The sequence below is a fragment of the Urocampus carinirostris genome, chromosome 8 (genome assembly GCF_059441175.1).
Source record: "Urocampus carinirostris isolate Australia breed hairy pipefish chromosome 8, RoL_Ucar_1.0, whole genome shotgun sequence".
Classification (NCBI taxonomy): domain Eukaryota; kingdom Metazoa; phylum Chordata; class Actinopteri; order Syngnathiformes; family Syngnathidae; genus Urocampus; species Urocampus carinirostris.
The window spans coordinates 31,763,580-31,786,856 of record NC_142356.1 but is presented as its reverse complement, the minus strand read 5'-3'; the positions used below and the strand labels follow the sequence as shown (position 1 = coordinate 31,786,856).

The following is a 23,277-nucleotide window of genomic DNA, read 5'->3' as shown; positions in this document are numbered from 1 at the left end:
ATTTCTCTTTGGATTGCTTTCTTCCTCTCCCTTTCTTTTCCCCCTCTCTCACGACTTTTTATCATTTGTTTCTTACGCTCTCTCCCTCTCTCTCTTTTTCTTTCTTTGTCCCGCCCTCACTCCCTTTCCCTCCCTCTTTCTCTTATTTCTTTCTCTCTCTTTTTCTTTCTCTTTAACCTACTAGTCCGGCCCCCGACAGAATATTTGTTCTATCGTGTGGCCCGCGAGTTAAAATGAGTTCGACACCCCTGCTATAAACAGTCACACCATAAAGAGTACATCATAATTCTTTATCGATGCCTAACCCCCTGGTAAACATATAAGATGGGGAAAACTATACCCTAAATATAACATCCTCACTTGTGCCAAAGATCTCCCCCTTCATTCCTCTTTGTGCAACAATTTCATTCGCCCCATCTGTCCTTTGCTGCCCTTTCGCTCTCTTGCATCCCTATAGCCTCCAGTACTTTCCATTGTAATTAGGTAGCTTGGGTGGGTGTGGAGGTGACAAAGTCTCCCAGAAAGGCAAACGATTCTCATGTGAAGCTTCACCAGGCTTTCGATGTGCTATAATTGTAAACAAGTGTGCTACTTGTTGTATAAGTAAGAGCCAAATACCAGAGTTTGTTGGTAAAAAGCAAAACTCGCTCTAGAAACCTTTTGTAGAACACTATATCTTTAATTACCACAATAAACATCAGTTTTCTATTTTATTTTTAACAGTCATGGGACAACTGGAATTACATTTTCTCCCTCTATTTACACACAAGGTCAATTAGCAGTGTTGAAAGAACCGCATGACTGTTTTGGAATGTAGAAGGATGTTACATTGGCAACACGAGAAAACATGAAAAGAAAATGAAAACTCCACTCAAAGAGATTTGTAACCCTGATCCTTGGACTGTGAGGCTGAATGAATAAACCACCGTGTTATTCTTGTTTAAATAGAAAACGTTGAAGCTATACTGTTACAGTTTAATGTACAATGACCAGTGTTGGGAGTAACGTGTTACAAAAGAACAACTTCCTGTAACTCAATTAATTTTCGCAGTAACCAATACTGTAAAGCGTTATTAAATACAATTTTGTAACTCCACAGTCGTTACAACATGTTACTCAGCAGGTTTTTGATGTATTCTATTTTTGGAAGGTTTGTACTTTCCTCATGAAGAAACTGACACTCTTGAATCCACCAGCAACACAATGCTACATATGAGACATGAGAAGGTGGAACCTGTTTATATTTACCTACAAAATACAGCTAAATAAAGTTACAGCGGCGCAGTCTCAAACACAGAGAACAAGAATGCATAATTTCTCCGAACTGATATTCCTCCTACCGCATATGCTCACATCTGAGCCTTACATACAACTGTAAAATAAAAGCTGAAATCAGGGGGTCGGTATATATGTGCATATTTAGTAGCGAATGGTAGGTAGTGTATTGGGGTGGGACATGGCTTATGCAGGAACAACAAAATCAATGGGGCAAACGTGAGTATAGAATTTAAGGTAAAAGAATGATGAATTCACATCTTTTTGTTTCCAAAATTATTTTTGCAATGCATCATGCCTGGAGAAATACAGGAAATGTCTTGGACGTTACCCAGATTTTGAGATGGAAATCTTGAGCGGTTTGACGTATGGGTAGGGGGATCAATTCTAATATTGATCTTATCGATACTGAGCTAGTACTGCTATTTAAGTCAAGTCAAATCATGTTTATTTGTATAGCCCTTAATCTAAAGAGTCTCAAAGGGCTGCACAGACCAGATTATTGCAAACCACAGACCATTATTACACCATCGCCTGATCTACAAACCTACATGAGGGCAAGGAAAAACTCATAAACCTCAACATTGATATTGCTTGCCCGTTACAACTTTCACTATGATAATGTTGTTGATGGGTCGTAGAGACTGTGTACATTGTAACGTTAAAATTTGATTTAATTGTGTTTACACTTTATTTGCACTTTTCGCTTCATTTTCAAAATTGTATATAATGGAAGGTATTATAGTTCTCATGTATATTTGTGTTTTCGTAATCTTGCTGCTTTATTTCTGTTTGACGCTCTTGCCTTTTGTTCTGAGACAGTTGTAATAGAAATATGTATATATTTTTATACTGGTAAAGTGTTCATTGATGATAGTTAAAAAACAGCAGAACATATTTACTGTCTAAAATCTTTGTGCTGTATCATAATTATTTACTAATTCCTGGTGGGGTCAGTTATGTAATGATCATGACATTTTTTAGCAGAATTCATTGGTATTGGATCTGTATCAACTTGGATAGGATCAATACTAAAAATTATCTTATCAACCACCCCTAGACAAAACAAAAAATGGACATGGAGTGTCTCGGCAAAGTGTTCGCTTGCAAACTCTCAAGATTACAAAAGAAATATGAAGGCTTCACCACTTTTCCATGCAGGTTGGTGTACACATTTTCTTCCTTTTTTTATGTGGCTATTTTAAGCTGTTTTGACTTCAACGCGAGAATATCCTGTAATTTCGAACTAGATAGTTACTTTCAGAGTAACACGCCACTTTTGGGTGTCAGGGGTGTAAAGGAGACACTTTTTAAATGAAGTAACTAGTGACTGTTACTACTATTTTTCAGTAACTCGTCCAAAACTGTTCACCCAAAAGCTGCATTTACAACTATTAATTATATAAATACGAAAATCAAACGGTCAGTTTATGTGTGTATATGTCGTTGTGTGTCTCCAGTAGCAAATGGTAGGCAGCGTGTGGGGAGGGACGTGGTTTATACAGGAACAACAAAATCAATGGAGCCAACGTAAGTACAAAATTTATAGTTAAAGTGTCCTGAATTTTGGTATTTTTATTTGTAAAATTATTTTTGCAATACAACATGCTCGGAAAGTAAAGAAAACGTCTAGGACAGTACTCAGCAGTGGAAGAGGCAACCTTCGAGTGGTTTGAAGCCCATAGACAAAATGGATTTGGAGTGTCTTGGCTACGGATTTACTTTTTAAATGAGGTAATTAGTAACTGTAACTTGTTACTTTTTTCAGTAGCGCGCCCAACACTGACTAATACAGCCAAAGATACGACTTTGCTGAATTAAATGCATGTATAGTGACCACCTGGACCACAAAAGGCCCAGCAATTTGAACTTCATGGTAACCTCGTGCCTGACAGCTCATCTAGCCCACTCCTGTGCGTGCACAACTCAGGTGCGCTCCAAAGCGTCATGATCTCATCCCCCCCTCATGAAGCGCTCGCCCCCTCACCTTCAGCCCCCTGATCTCGTTCAAATGCAACTGTAAGCTGCGATTGACCTCTCGGATGAGATTTCCGTGGTCCAGAATCACGCTCATCTTGTCGGCCTCGGAGCGTCTCAAACGTCTCACTAGGTCATCCTTGTTCCACTTGAGAAGGTCCTCATCGGACAAGCCCGAGACGTCGTCCGCCGGACTGTCGGTTTTTGCTATTGAAAGCTGAACCTGAGGCTGGGGCGGCGGAGTCGCTTTCTCCATTGGCGCGAGGGTGGAAAATACTCAAGGGGGTGTCTGGTCGTCTCCGATCGCATCCGTTCTTCTGACTGGATCGTGGGTAGAGGTTATCGTGGAAATATCCTTGGCATAGTTTTAAGCCGCCCCCTTTGCTCTCGTCTGAAGCTCAACGCGCTGTGCAGGCGCAACAGCTGAAGATGCCGGCTTGAGTGAAGGGAGGATGTCACTGCAACATCCCCGCGCGGTCGAGGGAAGCTCGTAATGCCGGAAACCGCTCTTCCGTTTTGCTTTGTTTCCCCCAACAGTTCGTGAAAACCTGAGAAATTGTCGGTGAGGTTTCAGTGTTACGTTTGGTTTGCTCACACAATGAGAGCTGATGGGGAGTGGGGAGTCCGTGGGCAAGGTCTCTCTCTCTCTCTCTCTCTCTCTCTCTCTCTCTCTCTCTCTCTCTCTCTCTCTCTCTCTCTCTCTCTCTCTATTCTTGGCTGCTTGGGTGACAATCATCAAATTTGAGGAGTAGTAGCAGCGCCATCTAGCGCCTTTTACCGGATTAGTGATAGATAGATAGATAGATAGATAGATAGATAGATAGATAGATAGATAGATAGATAGATAGATAGATAGATAGATAGATAGATAGATAGATAGATAGATAGATAGATAGATAGATAGATAGATAGATAGATAGATAGATAGATAGATAGATAGATAGATAGATAGATAGATAGATAGATAGATAGATAGATAGATAGATAGATAGATAGATAGATAGATAGATAGATAGATAACTTGAAAACTTCAAGATATAGTTAAACATAAATTGCGTTTATTAGTATAGTACTACATACAGTAATATTTATTGCAATAGTTGTTTTTCTTCAAAGCATACACGCATTGATATCAAAGTCAAGGATTGTGGGCCGGATATGGCTCGCGAGAAAGTTTTCTACAGCCCCTAAGATGATGTTGACTCATTGTTTTATCATACACCAGAAATCTTTTCTTTTTCTTTTCTTTTTCTTTTTTACTATATATAGAGAAAGCGTTGCGTTGGTAAAGTGATGTTTTCACTTGATTTTATTGTATTTTAATCAAATTGTATTTAGAAAAAACATTTCAGTTTATTCTATGATGTAAAATTGCTATTACTATTTTTTTAGTAATTTAAACCCACTTTTGCTAAAGTAGAAATTATAGACTACTGCAAAATAAATGCTTCTTTCACTTAATGTTTGTGTTATGGGGAATTTTGGGAGAATCTTCTTTTGTCCTCCCTTGAAAATGTCTAGATGACTGACAGAGCCATAAGAAAATGTTGCTCTATTCAAGTGATCATATTGAAATGTATTTGTAAGGTTTTCAATAGGTTCAATCAGGTTCACTAGAGTCTAAATGCGTCCTCTGGCTGTGTAGGCATTTTTTATATTTGTCCCTCTATTCATTTGACTTTCACGGATCCAAGGGGAATTTATGATTTCAAGGTCCAATATGCTCACTGAATATTTAAAAGCCATTGTGCCACCTGATAAAGGTATTCATTTATGTAATGATTTAGATGATGACCTTAAAATGTCCCTAATATATATTAATTTACATAATAATATACAGTACTAGTTTTATTTGCATGCTAAGGAAAATTAATCTCTCAAAGGTTTCTGTAAATGCGAGATGTTTTAGGTGTTGCTAGCGGTATAGTTACTGGCCTAAAATGTCTTTCTATTTTGTTTTCGTTGGGTGGAGTTTTGTTTTCTCATTTTAATTTGAATGTCTGACCTACAACTTAGAATACCTAGAAATGGGGTAGGCACTTAAAATGTTCTGCTACAGCCTACTCCCTTTGGGCGAGTGATTATGTGTTACATCATCGTGTTGTACAGGCGGTTAAGTTCAAACATTTTGTGGTTTCCTTTTGTTAATTATCGGTTGATGTTGTCTTTGTACTGTTGCCAAAAATACCACGAACTAACAATGACTATTGTAGATGACAGGGGACGTTTGATCTTGTTTATTTCAACTAACATTCATTGAAAATGTTTTCTCAATGTAACATGAGATTAAACTCAGATATCGCTGACAAATCAAACACTACAAATTCCGACTGAAAAGTAGAACTCGAAAGCACTGTCACGTCGACTTTACCCAACTTCCTGTTCACGCCTTTTCTGTGTGCGTCACTGTTATCACAGCCAATCAGAATCCCCAATCTTTGGAGTAACACGTCACTTAACTGCGAGGACAAGCCGGCTGGTGGAGCGAACACTGGTTGTCGCTGTTCTCTCCTGTTGCTTGTCCCACTGTCTTTTTTTTCTAAATGTATTTTTTGTTTTAACAGAATACACAAAATATTATTACGGACCCTGACATTGATATTTCAGGTAAGAATGTTTGTGTTTTCATTGAAGAGTCAACGTAAAGTGAATTCGAGCGATTGTCTAAAATGCTACTCTCTGGTTAGCTATAGCATTCACACCGTGCTGTGTACTAAATGATAGTTTCCGTGTTTTATTAGAAAAAAAAAAACAATTGCATACATTTTTTCCGATGCTGTTTTTGTATTCGTGTTACCAAGTTGTATTCAAAACGTACAATAAAGCTTTGGGTTTATGTAATGGCATCGGTCGTTAATAGTGAATGAACCTCGTATCGTGTAGACAGAACATTACTTCTCAATTGAACTACAACACTGTATTACTTTAAGATTAATGTAAGCAGGACTGGATTACAAACACTTTTTTTCCATCATTTTCTTGCCACACCGATACTGCGAAATATCAAAAACATTATGCAACACGCATAGACATTTAATTTGCACTGATTCTTACAATGTAATCATCCATCCATTATCTGCACCACTTATCCTCAGTAGGGTCACGGGGTTGCTGGAGCCTATCCCAGCTATCTTCAAGCAGTGGTCAGGGGACACCCTGAACTGGTTGCCAGGGCACACAGGGACATACAACTCATTCGCTCATTCACACCTTGTGACAATTCGGACCGGCCAATTAAACTGAAATGCATGTTTTTGGAATGTGGGAGGAAACCCACCCAAGCACGGGGAGAATATGCAAACTCCACACAGGAGGTTTGATCTCATGACCTCAGAATTGCGCCGCACACGCACTAACCACTGCGACGCCGTGCTGCCCTCAATGTAATCAACGTAATCAATTTTATTTCGCGTGGTTCAACACGGTGAAATAATCAGGATTAAAGATATTTTAGACGCATTTTTATATGAATCTAAATAATGTTATTTTATTCACCCACATGTAAAAGAAAATGAATAGATTTCATACATATTTTATTTTTTAGTTCACTGAGAACTTAATTCCTCCCCACACACTCACCACATTTCAACTACAAAACCACTGTGTTCGCGGAGATACTGTTACAACACAAGAAGAATAAACAATATTCGTTTGCTAAAGGTGTTTATTGCTTAATAATTCACCCACAGATTGTGGTGGAAAACATTACTTCAACGTTTCGCAGACGACATAACTTGCTGATCAGGTTTCTGTGTGGAGCCAACAAAAATTAAAATGTAATCCAAACACTCTTTTCTGGTTGATTTAGGAATATAGGAACTCAGAAGCACATTTTCTGTTAGTGTGACTAAGTCATATTGAAATCTGTTTTATCTCTTCCGAAGCTTGCTGATGGCTACCTACCAGGAATTCATCCAACAGAATGAGGATAGGGACGGGGTTAGATTCAGTTGGAATCTATGGCCCTCCAGCCGGCTAGAAGCAACCAGGCTGGTTGTGCCTGTCTCGTGCCTCTTCACACCACTCAAGGAGAGGCCTGACTTGCCCCCAGTCCAATATGAGCCCGTCCTGTGCAGTCGAACCAACTGCAAGGCAGTGCTCAACCCTCTGTGGTGAGTTACACTTGCAAAAAGTGGATGCTAATTGTTTCATGATTTCAAATACTGTACTACCTTACTAAAGTATTGTTTTTTTAACACTTTAAACATTATGACCCAAACCTAGATTCTGACCACACACTGCTTTGAATTTGATAATACTTAAATGAGCTGATTGCTAAATTGACATCATTTCTAATAGCTGGGGTTGATGTTTTCGAGTGTTCAGAAACACACATTTGACTCAACAAAAAAGTTTTCATAAGTATGTGCAATACAACTCCTTTTAAAATGACAACCCTATTCCGCTACCTGCAGCACTATACTCTTGCTTTGAGAAACCGCCAGTCTACTAGTGATCCCAAGAGCCAACTGCTTGATTCTGTCTGTGAAACTGATATTGACATGTTACACTGTTTTTCAACATGAAGACAGCAGTCTTTTTGCGCCTGTGTCTTTTCTGGCATGTCAGAGTAGTCTGTAGTCTCTAAAGGTCTTTGAGACCTGTTGTGATTAGGGCTATACAAACATGACTTGACTTTACTTGAGTGTACTGGTACTTTGAAACAAGACCTAGACCTGTCTCAGAGCTTGTGTCCATACTCTTTTATTTCTTCTTTTCATCTTTTTGTTAAATTTTGAATTGTTCAATTAATATTTACCTCAGTCAATTCCATTACACAGTAAAACTTAATGTACATTATTCATTTCAAACTCAACAATTCATACCTTTTGTAAAGAATTGCAATCGACATGCAGTTTGTGTAGCTCTTTATTTGGGCACAGCACAAAAACAACATAATCAACCACTAATGAACAAACAAAACAAAATAACATATTTGCCCAAAAACACTTTTCCAATAAAATGTTATAATACTTAAACAATGTGGCAAAGTGATGTGATTGTACATTGCAAACCTTTCTTGGTCATTGTGTTTTTGTGTGTATTTTGCCCCAGTGTGCTTTTTGAGGCACAGTAAATAAGACATTTAGTTTTCACTAATGGGTCACACAATTACTCGATGACCAAATTGCCCCAATACAGCATCGCTTATTGTTCCCTTTTATTTACTGTGAACGCAAACATATATTTTTTATCCCTCCCAGTCAAGTTGACTTCCGAGCTAAGATCTGGGCCTGCAACTTCTGCTTCCAGAGAAACCCAGTCAGTTCCGATTATCCGATAACGTTTCTAAACGTACTTTGGAGTAGTTCTGTTTATGTACTCCCTTGTTTGTTTGCAGTTCCCTCCTTCTTATGCAGGAATATCTGAAGCAAACCAACCAGCTGAACTCATGCCCCAGTTTTCCACCATTGAGTACATCGTACAGGTACATACAGTACGTTTGTACTCTGACCTACGGCTGGACCGAGGCATAGTTAAATGCGTCCTTTAGGAATAAAATTCTGTAAGTTATCATACATTACAGCACACTAAATGTACTGTAATTTTGTCTGGTTTGCAGCGTGGACCATCAGCCCCACTGATCTTCCTCTATGTAGTTGACACGTGCTTAGAGGAAGAGGACCTTCAGGCTTTGAAGGAGTCCTTACAAATGTCCCTCAGTCTTCTGCCTCCCAATGCTTTGGTGGGCCTCATCACTTTCGGACGCATGGTTCAAGTTCATGAGCTTAGTTGTGAGTTCATCTCCAAGAGTTATGTCTTCAGGGGCACCAAGGATCTCACTTCAAAACAGATACAGGTGGGTGAAGTAAGAAAGTAATGAATTTAAATGTTAATTTCAAGATCTCTGAGACGTTTCAATTATTGTATTTGGTGATTCTGCATTGTATTTGGTCTAATTGAACATCTTTTAACGGTTATGTAAGGTTAAGGTGTTACAAAGGTGTTATCATTTGTTAAATTATTCATAAATCCTTGCTCTGGATCAGCCTACCCTAGTTGTTATCAATTTGGCTTCAAGGCAAACCACTAAAGCATCTCCAGGTGTATTCATAATCACACTAATGAATCGCTACAATTTTGCTACATCTCTACTATGTTTTAGAAAAGCCCATGTTTGTGATTGAGGTCCGTCATGATTGTCATAGTTTTACCGATCATTGCCATGCAGGTATTGTTATATCAAGCAAACTGTAGTCTTGTATAATGATATGCTTCTACACACATTACTAAATCAGCGTTTTCTATTAAATGTCCCTGTTTGATATGAAAAAAGCAACCCCAAAAAACTAGAAATAAGATTTTATGAATATAGATAAATGATTTTGAGTGTTGAAATATACTTTTGAGTTTGAAAAGAAAGCTTACATAGGTGGAGGTTGCGATACAATATGGTGGATGTTTGGGTTGATACCCTTTGCAAACTAACTGAATAGCATTTAGAATAGTAGGGATTTCTATACTCCTTCGTCACAAAAGTGTAGTTTTCAAAGTAGGAACATTTCCTAATCAAGTGCTGGTGTTGGGCGCAGCCTCTAATTATCAGATAACCTTTTACAAAGGTGCGCCGCAAGTAATTGAAAGACAATTATCTGTTACGTCTTCTTCCAAATGCCGTTGGCATGGATATAAAAACAGATGACAATAAACTAAAAATGGTTTATTTTAACGACCGGTGACCCCTCCCCATCTAACAGAATTCCTGAAAGTCATTAGTAACATGCTCAGAAATAGAACTTTAAACCGACTGATGCAACTACAAAATGTATTTACCATTAATACTAAAATTTCAGACATTTCTTTCTTTTTCTGTATTTCTCCAGGAGATGTTGGGTTTAACCAAGCCCGCTGCAGCAGGACAGCCTGGACGCCCTCCCGCTCATCAAGACCTTGCAACATCTTGCAGGTAAGTAGAAACACTCCTTGTGCTGCATTTTGATGCTTTTTTCTTTAAGTTTAACTTAATTACAACTTATGTCTGTCTCTTTTAGGTTTCTTCAGCCTGTGCGTAAAGTTGATATGAACCTGACTGATTTACTGGGGGAGCTTCAGCGAGACCCTTGGCCCGTTCCTCAGGGTAAAAGGCCTCTTCGTTCCACTGGGGTGGCCCTCTCTGTAGCTGTTGGTCTTCTGGAGGTATAACATCTTAAATGTCAAATGCATTTTTTTGCGCAACGAAATAACATCTTTTCATACAAAGACAATTTTATTGAAAAAGAATACAAATTTTGCCAATGGGGTAAGATTTGATTTCTTCTGCGTGACAAGAAAAATGCAGTGCATGCAAAATGTATTAAAAAACAAACATTAGTCATAATCTTCCGAAAAATATTTTGCTATATAAATACATTATGGGAATATTGACACCTGGTGTCTGTTAAAGAATTAGCAAAAGAACAAACATTTACCAGGTTATAATGTGCCATTATTCTTACGGATAATAGTTATAATCAAATTGCAACATGGAAATTGCTTATTTAGGTGTTGCTTACTGTCTCATCTCATCTCATTAGCCGTACCGCTTATCCTCATTAGGGTCGCGGGGGGGCTGGAGCCCATCCCAGCCATCTCCGGGCAGTGGGCAGGGGACACCCTGAACCGGTTGCCAGCCAATTGCAGGGCACACGGGGACTGACAACTCACTCGCTCATTCACACCTAGGGACAATTTGGACCGGCCAATTCACCTAAAATGCTTGTTTTTGGAACGTGGGAGGAAACCGGAGTGCCCGGAGGAAACCCACGCAAGCACGGGGAGAACATACAAACTCCGCACAGGAAGTCTGGAGCTGGATTTGAACCCACGCAGGAGGTTCCCATGACATGAACTGTGCCGCACAAGCGCTAACCACTGTGCCGCCGTGCTGCACTGTTGCTTACTGTATTAGCAGTAATTTAAAAAAGATGGCCACGTACACTGAACTTTAGCCTGTAGTGATTCTTCCACATGTTGCTACTGCTTACAATCATTTACGTTCTGCAGAACCTTTATCTTGTGCATAAAGAGTACATGTAATACTCTAGTTCAAAGGCCAGTGCTGTTTGTCTTCTGTCTTTTCCCCTTAACCGTCATTCTCCCCTGATCTGCATCATTATGTAATATAAGTTTAACCAACCACTCTGCTTTTGCAGAGCTCAGAGGCCTGATAAGATTAAATCCGTTTTTGTCAGTGAATAGAGACTGTCCGGAGGAATCTTAGACTAGCACCTGGGAGGCAGCAAGACAAAAAAAGTGTTAGACCTTTTATTCACTTAGATGAACCCTGATTTAAGTATGCAAATGCATGTTTCCACATGTTTGTATTTTTGGGGCTGAATTGGCTTAAACCCCTTTCCTGAAGAACTTTTCTGTAAACATCCATTCTTTCACATCAACTAGACTATTTTCCTCCAACAGCACTCCTCCATTGGTTAATTTCAAAGCCTGTGGTAATTTATACTTGTGTTAAGAGCTGATGCTCACTGTTAAATATTATCTTATTTAAGTATATTGTCATGCTTGAGTCTTGCGTCTAATAATATAATCATATTTTAGGGCACATTCCCCAATACGGGTGCTCGCGTGATGCTTTTCATCGGTGGGCCCCCTACTCAAGGCCCTGGAATGGTGGTGGGAGATGAGTTGAAAACCCCCATCCGCTCTTGGCATGACATTCAGAAGGATAATGCTCGCTATTTGAAGAAGGCCACAAAGGTGAGCATATACAAGGAAAATAACGTTCTCGAGTGATGCCTCTTTTTGTATTAAAAACAGTATTTGATTCTTTCCTTTAAATGTTTTCACATGCAGTACTACGAAGCTTTAGCCAACCGATCAGCAGTAAACGGCCACAGTATTGACATCTATGCCTGTGCTTTGGATCAGACTGGGCTGCTGGAAATGAAGTGTTTATCTAATCTTACTGGGTACGTCAGCACAAGACACACTTGCGGGCGTGGGGTTGTTTGAGTGTGACGTTTGCAGTATCAAGCAAACTTACTGGAATTCTATATTTTATTATTTAATTCATTTGCAGCCTAAGCCACATTAGGTAGGTAGTTAAAACTTGTATTGTCTTCCTTGAAAAATTCACTTAAAACAAGGAAAAACAGTCTCGGAGACATTTTTTTCCAAGGGCCATCACCACCCTAAACAAGTGCGCAGAACTAAAACCGTGGAATGCCACGTCTAATTCTGTTGCACAAAATGTTTCACTGTTATCATTCAGAATAAAGACTATTCAATTTAGTTATATAGGGCTTTAAATTGGCGGTCATTATCTTTACAATTTGCACTCAATATAGCGAAAATTATTCGTTATGGTGAAATTTAAAACTTTTTTTCCCAATTCTTTAGGCAAGTGACTGTCCAGGAAGTCATTTCCTATTTTTCGGCAGTAATATAGATTTCCAACAGTTATTTATATAACACCTTTTTATACTTAAGATGAAATAGGAAAAAAATCCTTAAAAGCTCAACATGGATCTTGACACGAATTCCGTATACTTGATGAAATGAAAATGAAATGATCTGCATTTATATAGCGCTTTTCAAGTCAATGACTTCCCAAAGCGCTTTACATTGTGCTTCACATTTCCCAATAGCGGCCGTGATCTGTGCAGCCATGTAAGGCGCTAACCTGCTTATTGGGGGTATTGGGGGTTCAGTGTCTTACCCAAGGACACTTCGGCATGTAACACAGACAAGCCGGAATTCGAACTGGGATCCCTTAATCCTAAAACGATCGCTCTACCTCCTGAGCTACTGCCGCCCCAAATGTTTTGGTCTTAGGGCCCATTTTTGATGAGCCTTTTCATGTGTGATTTCTGATATGATTGTAGAATACAGCAATGATAAACAACTGTATACTGTATCTCCACAACATGTACTTTTTACTTAACATAAACAGGGATCAGAATTTTCCGCGGATCCGCGGATTTCCGCTGTTTTTGAACCCCAAAGGCATTCCGACTTTTTCACTTTTTCTCTTGCGTAGCAAACAAATTCAAAATCCGACTGTCTCACTCTTTCCTTTATTGCTCTGGCGCACCCTGGCGGCCGTTAGAAAAATTGGCCGCATTGTCGCACAAGCTGCAGGGACTGAACTGCATTTGAACTTATCTTGCAGTATTTAGTACTGGTTTATTCCTGGACGCTGGCTATTTCAGCTGAAAATGAAAATCTCCATTCTGATCCCTGCATAAACTAAACTATTGTCAGTTTTGCCATATTTTAGCAATCTTAGCAATACCGTAGGAAAATGGAAAAACGAAGAGAATATTAAACATGCATTTACGAATGAGCTGAAATATATATTTTAATAACAATGTAATTGCTTTCAAACATGAATTCCAAAACTAGAATCAAATACTTTGAAACGATCTGAAAATCTAGAAGCCAATTTTATTTTACAATTTCTCAAATGTCCTTGACATACAAAAAAAACAAATTCAATGTCTCACTTTCCCATGTGCAGAAAACAACTAACAACAGTAAAGGGCAAATGCACAGAACAGTCATGACTTAAAATAAAACAATAAAAGTGTCTTTTCAGCTTATACTGAAGTAAAAACAACTGACATACAAGACACGACAAACAATAAAATGTTCAAAGCAGCAGCAAACAGTGACGGTGATATAAATAACGGTAAAACTGTACTAGGTCAAACAAAATAGGTTAAAAAATAAATACAATCAGTGCAGAGGCTTCCTGTTGTAGTCCGTGCAACTGCCCCACACACAGCGTTGCAGCTGGAAAGGATGCTTTCGATGGTTTTTCGATAGAATTCGGTCAGGATGGGGGATGTAGCCCCCGCTTGCTTGAGTTTGTGTAGGTATTAGAGGTGCTGTTGTGCTTTCTTGGTTAATGATGTGGTGTTGGTGGTCCAGGATAGGTCTTCACTGATGTGCACCTCTAAAAATCTGGTGCTGCTCACCTTTTCTACTGCAGCGCCATCGATGGTTAGTGGCCAGCAGGTTTGGCCTTTCTGGAAAGAGAGTATAACTGCCATGGTCTTGCTGACAAATAACAAGAGGTTAATGTCTTTACACCACATGGTCAGAAGCCGACCTCTTTCTTTTAGTGTCTCATTGCCCATTGTGATGAGCCCCGCTAGTGTTGTATCGTCCGCAGACTTCACAAAGTGTTTGCAGCTGTAGGTTGGTGTGCAGTCATGTGTCAGCAGGGTGAGGCACAGAGAACTGAGGAGACAGCCCTGTGGTGCACCTGGGTTTGAGACCTTCTATTTGAATTTTGGGTCATAAATACTATATAATTTTTTTTCACAAATTGGCTTGCATTGCTGGTCCTATCATGATTAATCTACATGTGCAACAAGTGAAAATGGGATTTGTTTCTGCTCTTTTCTCAGGGGACACATAGTGATGGGAGACTCCTTCAATACTTCGTTGTTCAAGCAAACCTTCCAAAGAGTTTTCAACAAGGACTACAACGGTGACTTCCGTATGGCCTTTGGAGGCGTCATGGAAGTCAAGGTAAATCGTTGATCACACTCACAATGTTGAAGTGAATCATAATATTGATGTTTTGGTCTTAGGGTCCATTTTTAAGATTGTATATCACAAAGTTTATCCAAATGGGTCTTTGTGTTTGTGCAGACTTCACGGGAACTGAAGGTTTGTGGGGCCATAGGACCTTGCGTTTCGCTCAACTCAAAGGGCTCTTGTGTATCGGAGAATGTAAGGCATTGTTTTCTGGCCATGTAAATTGCCTGCTTGTTGTCATTCTGAACAGTTGGATGTTATGTGCAGGAGATGGGCATCGGTGGCACAAGCCAGTGGAAAGTGTGCAGTCTCAGTCCGTCCACCACATTGGGTGTTTATTTTGAAGTGGTCAATCAGGTACGACAAATGTGTCAGCCTCCGACTCAGAATGTTATTTCTTCTTTTTTTTCTGAATACGTGCAGTAAATCATTACATTCAGATTTGACTTGTGTGATTTATGTGCCCAGCACAATGCACCAGTCCCGCAGGGTGGCAGAGGAGCAGTCCAGTTTGTCACCCAGTACCAGCACTCCAATACTCAGAGAAGGATTCGTGTCACCACCATTGCCAGGAAGTAGGTCATCTTTTTTGGCTGAGCCATCGTGGTAATATTCTTCAATGTAGGTCGTTATGCTCTTTCCTTGTAAAAAAAAAAAAACGCCTAATTGCAATATGCTTTTGCGTCATGGCATCAGTAATTACCATTTAAAAAAAATCAAACCGATACCATAATAATTAGTCATAATGGTTTCTTGAAAAACATTAATTGGAAGGAATGTTAATTAGCCCAGCCTCACCTACACCATCTCTTTGTTCTGCGGCTCCTGCAATGTCTTATTGCAATTGGTGTCCTCCTCCCTAGCTGGGCTGACGCACAGTCCCAAATTCAGCACATCGAGTCCTTATTCGATCAAGAAGCAGCCGCGGTGCTCATGGCCCGGCTGGGTGTCTTCCGTGCAGAGTCTGAGGAGGGGCCTGATGTGTTGCGCTGGCTCGACAGGCAGCTCATTCGGCTGGTGAGCGACACACATTGCCATTGTGAAATCACGACACAATCTGAAACGTCCCTGAAACATGTGCTTCATATTTTCACATATATTGTCTTTACAGTGCCAAAAATTCGGTCAGTTTAATAAAGATGATCCCGCATCTTTCAAGCTGTCAGAATCGCTCTCACTTTACCCTCAGGTGGGTTACAATTTACACACGCTTGCAAAAACCTAATGTGATTCCTTAAAAATGTTATGATATTCATAAAAATGGCATACTTTTTGAGTCACAAACCGCATTTGGTTAAAATAATTGACAGAGAAGCCAGGCCAGGAAGAAAAAATTCTTAATCGATGCCTCACATTCGATTCATTAGGAATAAAGCTCATGTAGGCCTATCCTGTTTCCCTCGTATGCTTTTAATGATAAACATGAAGATATTTACAGTTCTATGTTAATTAATTTCATAAAATTGGTTTTGAAACACTCAGAATAAAAGAAAAGTAATATATAATACACTTCTTTGAAGTACTAAATTTGATAATATGCATTTAAAAAAACTAATTTTTTTCCACAACGTCTGATAAATATTTTGATGAAATACATCCTAAAAAAAAGAATGAGAGCTTCAACGGTCACTGGGAACAATATTGGGTCTAAAATAATTGTTTTTTTATTAGTATTTTTACCATTTTTGTTGGGCACTGGAAACTACAGGTTTACTGAGTACATGACAGTTCATGTGATCTTTATCTCAATTTGAAGTGTGAAGTTTTAATTTTGACTTCCTACTGGCACGTTTCACAAATTTATGACATCAAAGTTATGGGTTTTGATTTTTTTTATTCGTCACAGTAACTAAAAAAATAACACCTTGCCCATATACCTTGTCGTACTAACATACGCTTGCTTAAAAATATTGGGCCATGGTTTAAGTGTTCCTTTTGTAGCAATTTACATGGCCTTTTGTTAATTTGATAATTGGAAAATGATTGAGTCATAAACAATTACATGAAAAGTGATGTGAAATGTATTTTTGGCCAATAATATATCACGCAGCTTTAACAATGAGTCTTTTGTTTTGGTCTTTTGCAGTTTATGTTCCACCTGCGGCGTTCGCCCTTCCTGCAAGTATTTAACAACAGCCCAGATGAGTCATCTTATTACAGGCACCACTTTGTCAGGCAGGACCTGACGCAGTCGCTCATCATGATCCAGCCCATCCTTTACTCGTACTCCTTTTATGGCCCACCAGAGGTCAGCCTTTCACATTTTATACTCTCTAATTGTTGTGCTCTATGTACATTATATGTTATTCCTCAAAATAAATTAATGACAAAATATAACTGATGCTTGTTCTCCCCCCAGCCTGTACTGTTGGACAGCAGCAGTATCCTTCCAGATAGAATCTTGCTAATGGACACTTTCTTCCAGCTTGTTATCTACCATGGCGAGGTATTACATTTTGTCAGTTGTTTGTGGTAAGTGAAGACATCGTCTTCAATGACATGTTCTCCCCAGACCATAGCTCAGTGGCGAAAGGCAGGATACCAGGAAATGGCCGAATATGAAAACTTCAAGCAGCTACTACAGGCGCCTTTGGATGACGCGCAGGAGATCCTGCAGACACGCTTCCCTATGCCACGTTATGTCGATACAGAGCACGGAGGTTCACAGGCCCGCTTTTTGCTCTCAAAAGTCAACCCTTCACAGACTCACAACAACCTCTACGCCTGGGGACAGGTAACGTTTTTGTAAACATTTAATCCAGGGGTCTCAAACTCAATTTATTCAGGGGGTCTGCTGGAGTTGTTTTTTGCGCAAAGTGTGACCACATCGCAAACAACATTTTCACTATTCTCAAATAACTTTTTTTTGCACAAGATAATATCTAAGATAACTGTATGAAAAGTTAACAAGTAAATAATAATTGAAATGGTCAGAAGTTGCTCTCCCTCCTCGTGTCCCGTTTGGCTACTAATACCCTGGATCAGACGTGTCTAAACGTTTCAGAATGCTGGTCAGATTTGGTAAACCGAACGTGTGGGTGCCGATTATTCAGCCTGGCATTCTTTGAACAGTCTTTAATAAATTCACCTTCCATGATATGTATGCAGTGCTTGGCGATCAGCGTCGCAACCTCGTAGCCCGCCTTTGTAGCCTTTCATTTGACTCTCTTGGTCTTTTGAAAAAGTGCTGCTGTGTCGTTGAAACAGATTCCAGCTGCTTCCTTGTCAGTGTACGTTTCCAGTTAGCTTATTGTGGTCAGCATGATTCGTCCTGCAGTGCCTCTTGATATTAGTCTTTTAAAACAGCCACGGTCTCTTGGCAAATTAGGCAAACAAAGTTGTTTCGGATTTTGATAAGCAAAATTCTCAAATTTCCACTTGTCCTGGAAGCGGCGGCCCTCACAGTCAACTTTTTTTTTTTTTTTTTTTTTTTAAATTTACCCTCCGATACGGGGTAGGCGAAAGTTCTCACAGAAAGCCATGGGCAAAGTGGCCAAAGGGCTAGTGCTATCATCTGGTGAAATTTGTGAAAAAAAAATGTGTACATTTATTTTATACCGCGCTCAACATTACTGGCGGGCCACATATTATTAATGTTATGAGAGAGGACATGGCCATTTAAAGATTTGATCATGGACCATACTTCGCCCACGGACCAACCTTTTGACATCAGCTTTAGATGATAAAAAATAATCACAATGCAATTTTGCAAATCAAAGAATTCACGTGCCGATTGAGTGGGCTTAACAATTTCAAAAGGGCTTACAAAAACTAATCTGTGATATTTAGTTCATTAAAAAAAATCGGGGATTAAAGTCCTTAATGAGATTGGATATACTGAATGAGTGGTGAACGAAGGGTCATTTGACATCGTTTCATCATCATCTTTCTGTGTGCAATCACAGGAAACTGGAGCGCCGATCCTCACCGATGATGTCAGCCTGCAGGTCTTCATGGACCACTTGAAAAAACTGGCTGTGTCCAGTTCTGCGTAAACCTGACAAAAAGAAGAAAAAACAATTAACCGTCTCCACATTCCAGTTCAGATGTCCTCATCCATTAGGAGGGTATGCCTCCACATGTTCAAAATTTCATTTTTGGCACACTGTGACCTTTCCCAATCACTATTTCTCTATTATATTTGGTAGGAGCATAGACAAGCAAAGTGATTTAAATAGTATTGTCGGTCCTCACTATCTATCACTGTGTCTTTTCGGGCTCACAAAGTGCAACATAATCGAATACATGTGTCTTTGTTTGGTCTGGAACTAAAAATAATATCCAAGTAATTGTCCTAAATAAATTATAATGTATGTACATATTACCGTGCCTCATAGAAATGAGCAGACTGATTGCACTTAAGTATTTTAAGGGTGAAAAGTGCACAGCTTGAACGTTTTCCAAGAAAATTCCATCCAAACAGATTATTGTTGCAAGGAATTGAAGTTCATCACTGTGGTTTGGATTTATTTGGAACTTTGTCTTCCTGAGCCCATTCAGCCCATCCTGCTTACCATCTGGTATTTTTTAGCCAATTGGTGCACAGACATCTTTGTAATCAAACTCCCATTTAGTTAAGATCAGACTGTTAGATTTTGGATGTGTCTGCTTCCTTAATTTGATCCGTATAAAGCTGTTTGCTTTTGAGCTGCGTGTCCTCAATGAACTGTACATGAACTGTAAAGGAAATGTTATGTATAGACAGAGAATTGTAATAGGTGGTGGCGGGTTGTTCACGACACTTTCGCATACGATTTAATATAGCTGATGTATCTAATCATGTCTAGTAAGTTATTGCGCATGTTTGATTGTCATTGCCAGGAAACTTCTCCGATTCTGCATTTGTAAGCATATTTTTATTCAGAACACAAAGATGTAAACCTCTCATGAAGCACAATAAAACCTTTAGTCAGAACCTTATTGAGCTCTTGAATGGAGAATAGCAGTTCTTGGGTTTGTTTGTTTGTTTACCGTAGCTAATACTCCTTGCACGATTAAGTCTGTTTAAATAAGTTGGAATATTGTGAGGAGGTTCTTGATTTTATATAATTCATTTTATTTTAAAATGTCATTCTATATTTGATGCAAATCAACTAAAATAGTGCAAGTTCTTTATTGTTTTGAAAGGGTATTGTGTGTTATTTAACGCTTTATAGCGGTAAAAACAAAATTAAAAAAAAAAACAATATTCATTTAAATTATGGAAAATAAATTAACTATCATTGAAACTCTGAGTTCAAACCCTCCTATAAAACTGAAACACTGTCTTCAAGACGAGGAACAGGGAGAAATCCTTTTACAGCATGGCCAAGTCGGCCCTCAATAGAGGTATCGGGTATGCCAAGTTGGCCTACAAGGGAAATATGTCGAACATTTTACTGAAATTGACTCAGGGAAAATGTGGCAAGTAATAAACTGCATCACAAACTCCAGCAGCATAAACCAGGTGGCTGCCAGGACTGAAGCCTCGCTGGCAGAGGAACTTAACCTCTTCTTTGTCAGTTTGGAGGCAGGCCGAGCCCCTGCTGTAGCACCAACTCCACTACCATTACACTTCAGGAGGATAGGATGAGACATGTCCTAACCACAGTAAACCCTCGGCAGGCCCCAATAGAATGCATGCTAAGTTACTCTTGACTGGAGTATTCTCAAAAATCTTTAACCCGACCATAGCACAAGGCAACATTCCTACATGCTTCAAAACCTCCGCAAATTACAATCATCCCCATTTACAAAAAGCAGCGGACAGGCTCAGTGATTACAGGTGCTTCGGGAGACTAGTCTCCCAACACAATGCCTGCCTGCCACCTAATCTAGACTACCGCTAGTTTGGCTACACCTCAAATAAGTCAGCAGAGGACGCCATCATCACCATAGCCCTCCAGTCCACACTGAGCCACGCGGAGCACCGAGGAAGCTACGTGCGGCTGCTCTTCTTGGAATCGGGTTTGGCTTTATCAACATCATCCCAGGTATCCTTGTGAAAAAGCTGCTGTGCTTTTCTACATCCATGTGTCACTGGATAAAGGACTTCCTAACAAATCGTCCAAAATCCTTTAAGCTAGGAAATCACTGTTTCTCTACCATCACACTCAGCACCATTCCTTTGTATAGCATCATTGCCCTTTTTAGGGTCCCGTCAGCAACATGTCAATCCAGACCAACACACTGTCATTTCCTTTTCCAACCTACTTGCGAGGGGACTTATCTACCTTAAATGGACGCATACATCCCCTCCAACACACAACAAACTGATAAGTAAAATATTGCAAGACCCTTAAGCTTGAGAAAATGAGAAGCTCAAATTATCTTAGGAATTCCCCACAGACCTTCCAAAAAACCTGGCAACCCTTTCTATCACACATAGATACCTTGCAGTTTGAGATAGATGATCAATAGTTCTGAGGTGCTCCTCTACCCCTTTGGTTGTTTTTCTTATTTTATAATTGATATACATGTATGTGCAGTGTGTGCATGTTTGGATGTTTATGTATACATACACTATACATAGTGCTTCATTTATTGTTTTGTTTTATTTTTTAATTTAAGGTCCTCTTTTTCATGGACGATGTGAATGTGTGTTGTGCAGGAGGGAAAATGTCATACTTGCATATCGTTTTTTCAATCAAGACCCCTACGTTTACTTTCTCCTTCAATTTTCTGTACCACCAGTACAGAGAAAATGTAAATAAAAATATTTGAATGGCATCAAGTTCGCTGGTGACACAACCGGGGTCGGACTCATCTCAGGGGAAGATAAGTCGGACTACAATGGTGAGGTCAAAAAACTAACAGTGTGGTGTTCAGTGAACACCCTCGGAGTGAACACCTCAAAAATGAAGGAGATAATACTGGACTTGAGGAAGGGAAGGGCAGAGCAGAACCAGCCCCACTTCACGTCAGCAGGGACAGCGATTCCTGGGTGTGCAGATCTCCGAGAACCTCTGATGGTTCGGCCAACACCACGGTGATGATGAACAGCGGCCAGCAGTGACTCCACTTCCTGAAGGAGAATGCTGCCGGTGAAATTCTACAGCGCCATCATTAGACAACATCCTAGCGTACTCCATCACAGTGTGTCGCGCAAGATGCTCTACAGCAAGCAGGAAAGTGAAGGATTTTAAAAACGTTCTAAAAGATCAGTTGCCCTCTTCTCAGTCTGGAGGACATTGCCAACCCTCGAACCTCTGCAGAGCTAAATGCATACTGAAGGACTCCGCACAGCCCAGCAACCTTTTCGAACGATGATTATTGGGCCGAAGGCCCGAACAAACAGACTGAGGGATAGCTTCTTCCCCAGAGCTATCAACAGGTTAAACCGGTTTTGGAACACAGTATCCCAGTTGTGCATATTTTTTTATTTTAGATGTGAATACGTTTATATCAGAGGTGAATACTTTTATATTTTTCTATTTATTATATTTTATACTTTGCCAACTGGAGTGCAACCCTATTTTCGTTGTAGCAACACAATGATAATAAAGTTGATTCTTACATGACCCTAACCTAGAGGAAGCGGTCTGATTGTACCCCATCTTGATGCTGAGGTAACCCATAAAACGAAAAACCATGTGAAAAGCTGGGGGGAAAACAGAAGAAAAATTGTGCTCATTGGTCACTTTAAGTTTCCGCTGTTGGGATTCCTCCTTGTGCGTGTAGCACTCGTTTTCGGTTGCACGACAATCCAGCAATATCGTAGTTTTCCTCCACGTAATTATTAAAAACTTATTAATAGTAAAATGTCACTCAAATTGTTTTATAAAAACATTTGTAAAAGAAGTAAGACACTTGAATCCACCTCACCATCAGATCATCCCCCTATTTACAGTGATCAATGGCTGAGAACCTTGCGGTTGATGTTGTAAAACCAGGTCAGACATAAAAGACTAACTCAAAACTTTTAACAACTCATAAATAAATAAAAAAAATCGGAATCCATCATGAGACACATGGGAATGCAGTGACTGCAATAGCTGCAGGCTTGCTATGTTCTTTTTGGGAAGTCCTGAGAGCAAGTATTTACAATAATGTAAACAAGAGGAAATACAATGCATTAACATCTCTGTGTTTGCCTGAGAGAGAAAAGGAGTGTAGCTCTATTCTTTAAAGGCTAAAAAACGAAATTAGTTATGTTTCTGATATATAGAATAAAACTGAGCTCAGAGTCAGAAATTCATCCATACCAGTGACGTCACGTGTGAGGCACAGTCAGTTACAAATATATGAACCTATATCTTATTAATCATTCGATTGGCGGAGCAGGAAAGCAATGTATAAACTCCATTACAGGAAAAAAAAGTTTTTTGTTTTTTTTTGGGTCTCACCTGTCACGTATATCTAAAGTCTATGCACTGCTCCATTTGCATAGAACTATTAACAGGTATCAATAGGTAAATTCTCCATTATGAAAAAAAACGTTTATTGAATAAGGCAAACATTACTGAATGGCTTGACTTGTTGTTGTTAGACTTGTTGCTATTACTATCAATTGTTGTATTGTTTGGGGCTGAGATGTGCGCCAGAATCCTATGTCTCACTATC

General features: G+C 39.5%; 2 protein-coding genes and 1 long non-coding RNA gene across 3 annotated transcripts in view; 1 reads left to right on the top strand and 2 right to left on the bottom strand.

The window, feature by feature from the left end:
* ccdc85al (coiled-coil domain containing 85A, like) overlaps positions 1-3,838 on the bottom strand; it is a 44,856-nt gene extending 41,018 nt beyond the window's left edge. The window contains exon 1 of the mRNA XM_088342393.1: positions 3,263-3,838. Within this exon, the coding sequence (XP_088198519.1) occupies positions 3,263-3,508 (246 nt within the window). The 5' untranslated portion in view covers positions 3,509-3,838. The remainder of the gene's footprint in view (positions 1-3,262) is intronic.
* Positions 3,839-5,692: 1,854 nt separating this feature from the next.
* sec23b (SEC23 homolog B, coat complex II component) lies at positions 5,693-19,656 on the top strand. The gene is made up of 19 exons (XM_088342392.1): positions 5,693-5,859; positions 7,137-7,364; positions 8,457-8,514; positions 8,594-8,680; positions 8,816-9,052; positions 10,077-10,159; positions 10,245-10,389; positions 11,788-11,946; positions 12,043-12,158; positions 14,604-14,727; positions 14,851-14,931; positions 15,004-15,093; positions 15,205-15,311; positions 15,600-15,753; positions 15,848-15,925; positions 16,823-16,984; positions 17,096-17,182; positions 17,249-17,470; positions 18,642-19,656. Exons 2-19 carry the CDS (start codon positions 7,144-7,146, stop codon positions 18,729-18,731), a joined length of 2,301 nt encoding a protein of 766 aa, XP_088198518.1. The 5' UTR covers positions 5,693-5,859; positions 7,137-7,143; the 3' UTR covers positions 18,732-19,656.
* On the bottom strand, positions 13,616-15,989 carry LOC148361645 (uncharacterized). The gene is made up of 2 exons (XR_015851144.1): positions 15,535-15,989; positions 13,616-15,377 (listed from the first exon to the last, which is right to left on the bottom strand). It is a non-coding gene; the product is annotated as an uncharacterized LOC148361645 (long non-coding RNA).
* Positions 19,657-23,277: the final 3,621 nt, after the last annotated feature.

Coding starts and splice junctions, on each gene's coding strand:
- sec23b (XM_088342392.1), top strand. CDS start 7,144: ATGGCTACCTACCAGGAATTCATCCAACAGAATGAGGATAGGGACGGG. Junction 9,053..10,076: donor TCACTTCAAAACAGATACAG/GTGGGTGAAGTA, acceptor GTATTTCTCCAG/GAGATGTTGGGTTTAACCAA. Junction 10,160..10,244: donor GACCTTGCAACATCTTGCAG/GTAAGTAGAAAC, acceptor TGTCTCTTTTAG/GTTTCTTCAGCCTGTGCGTA.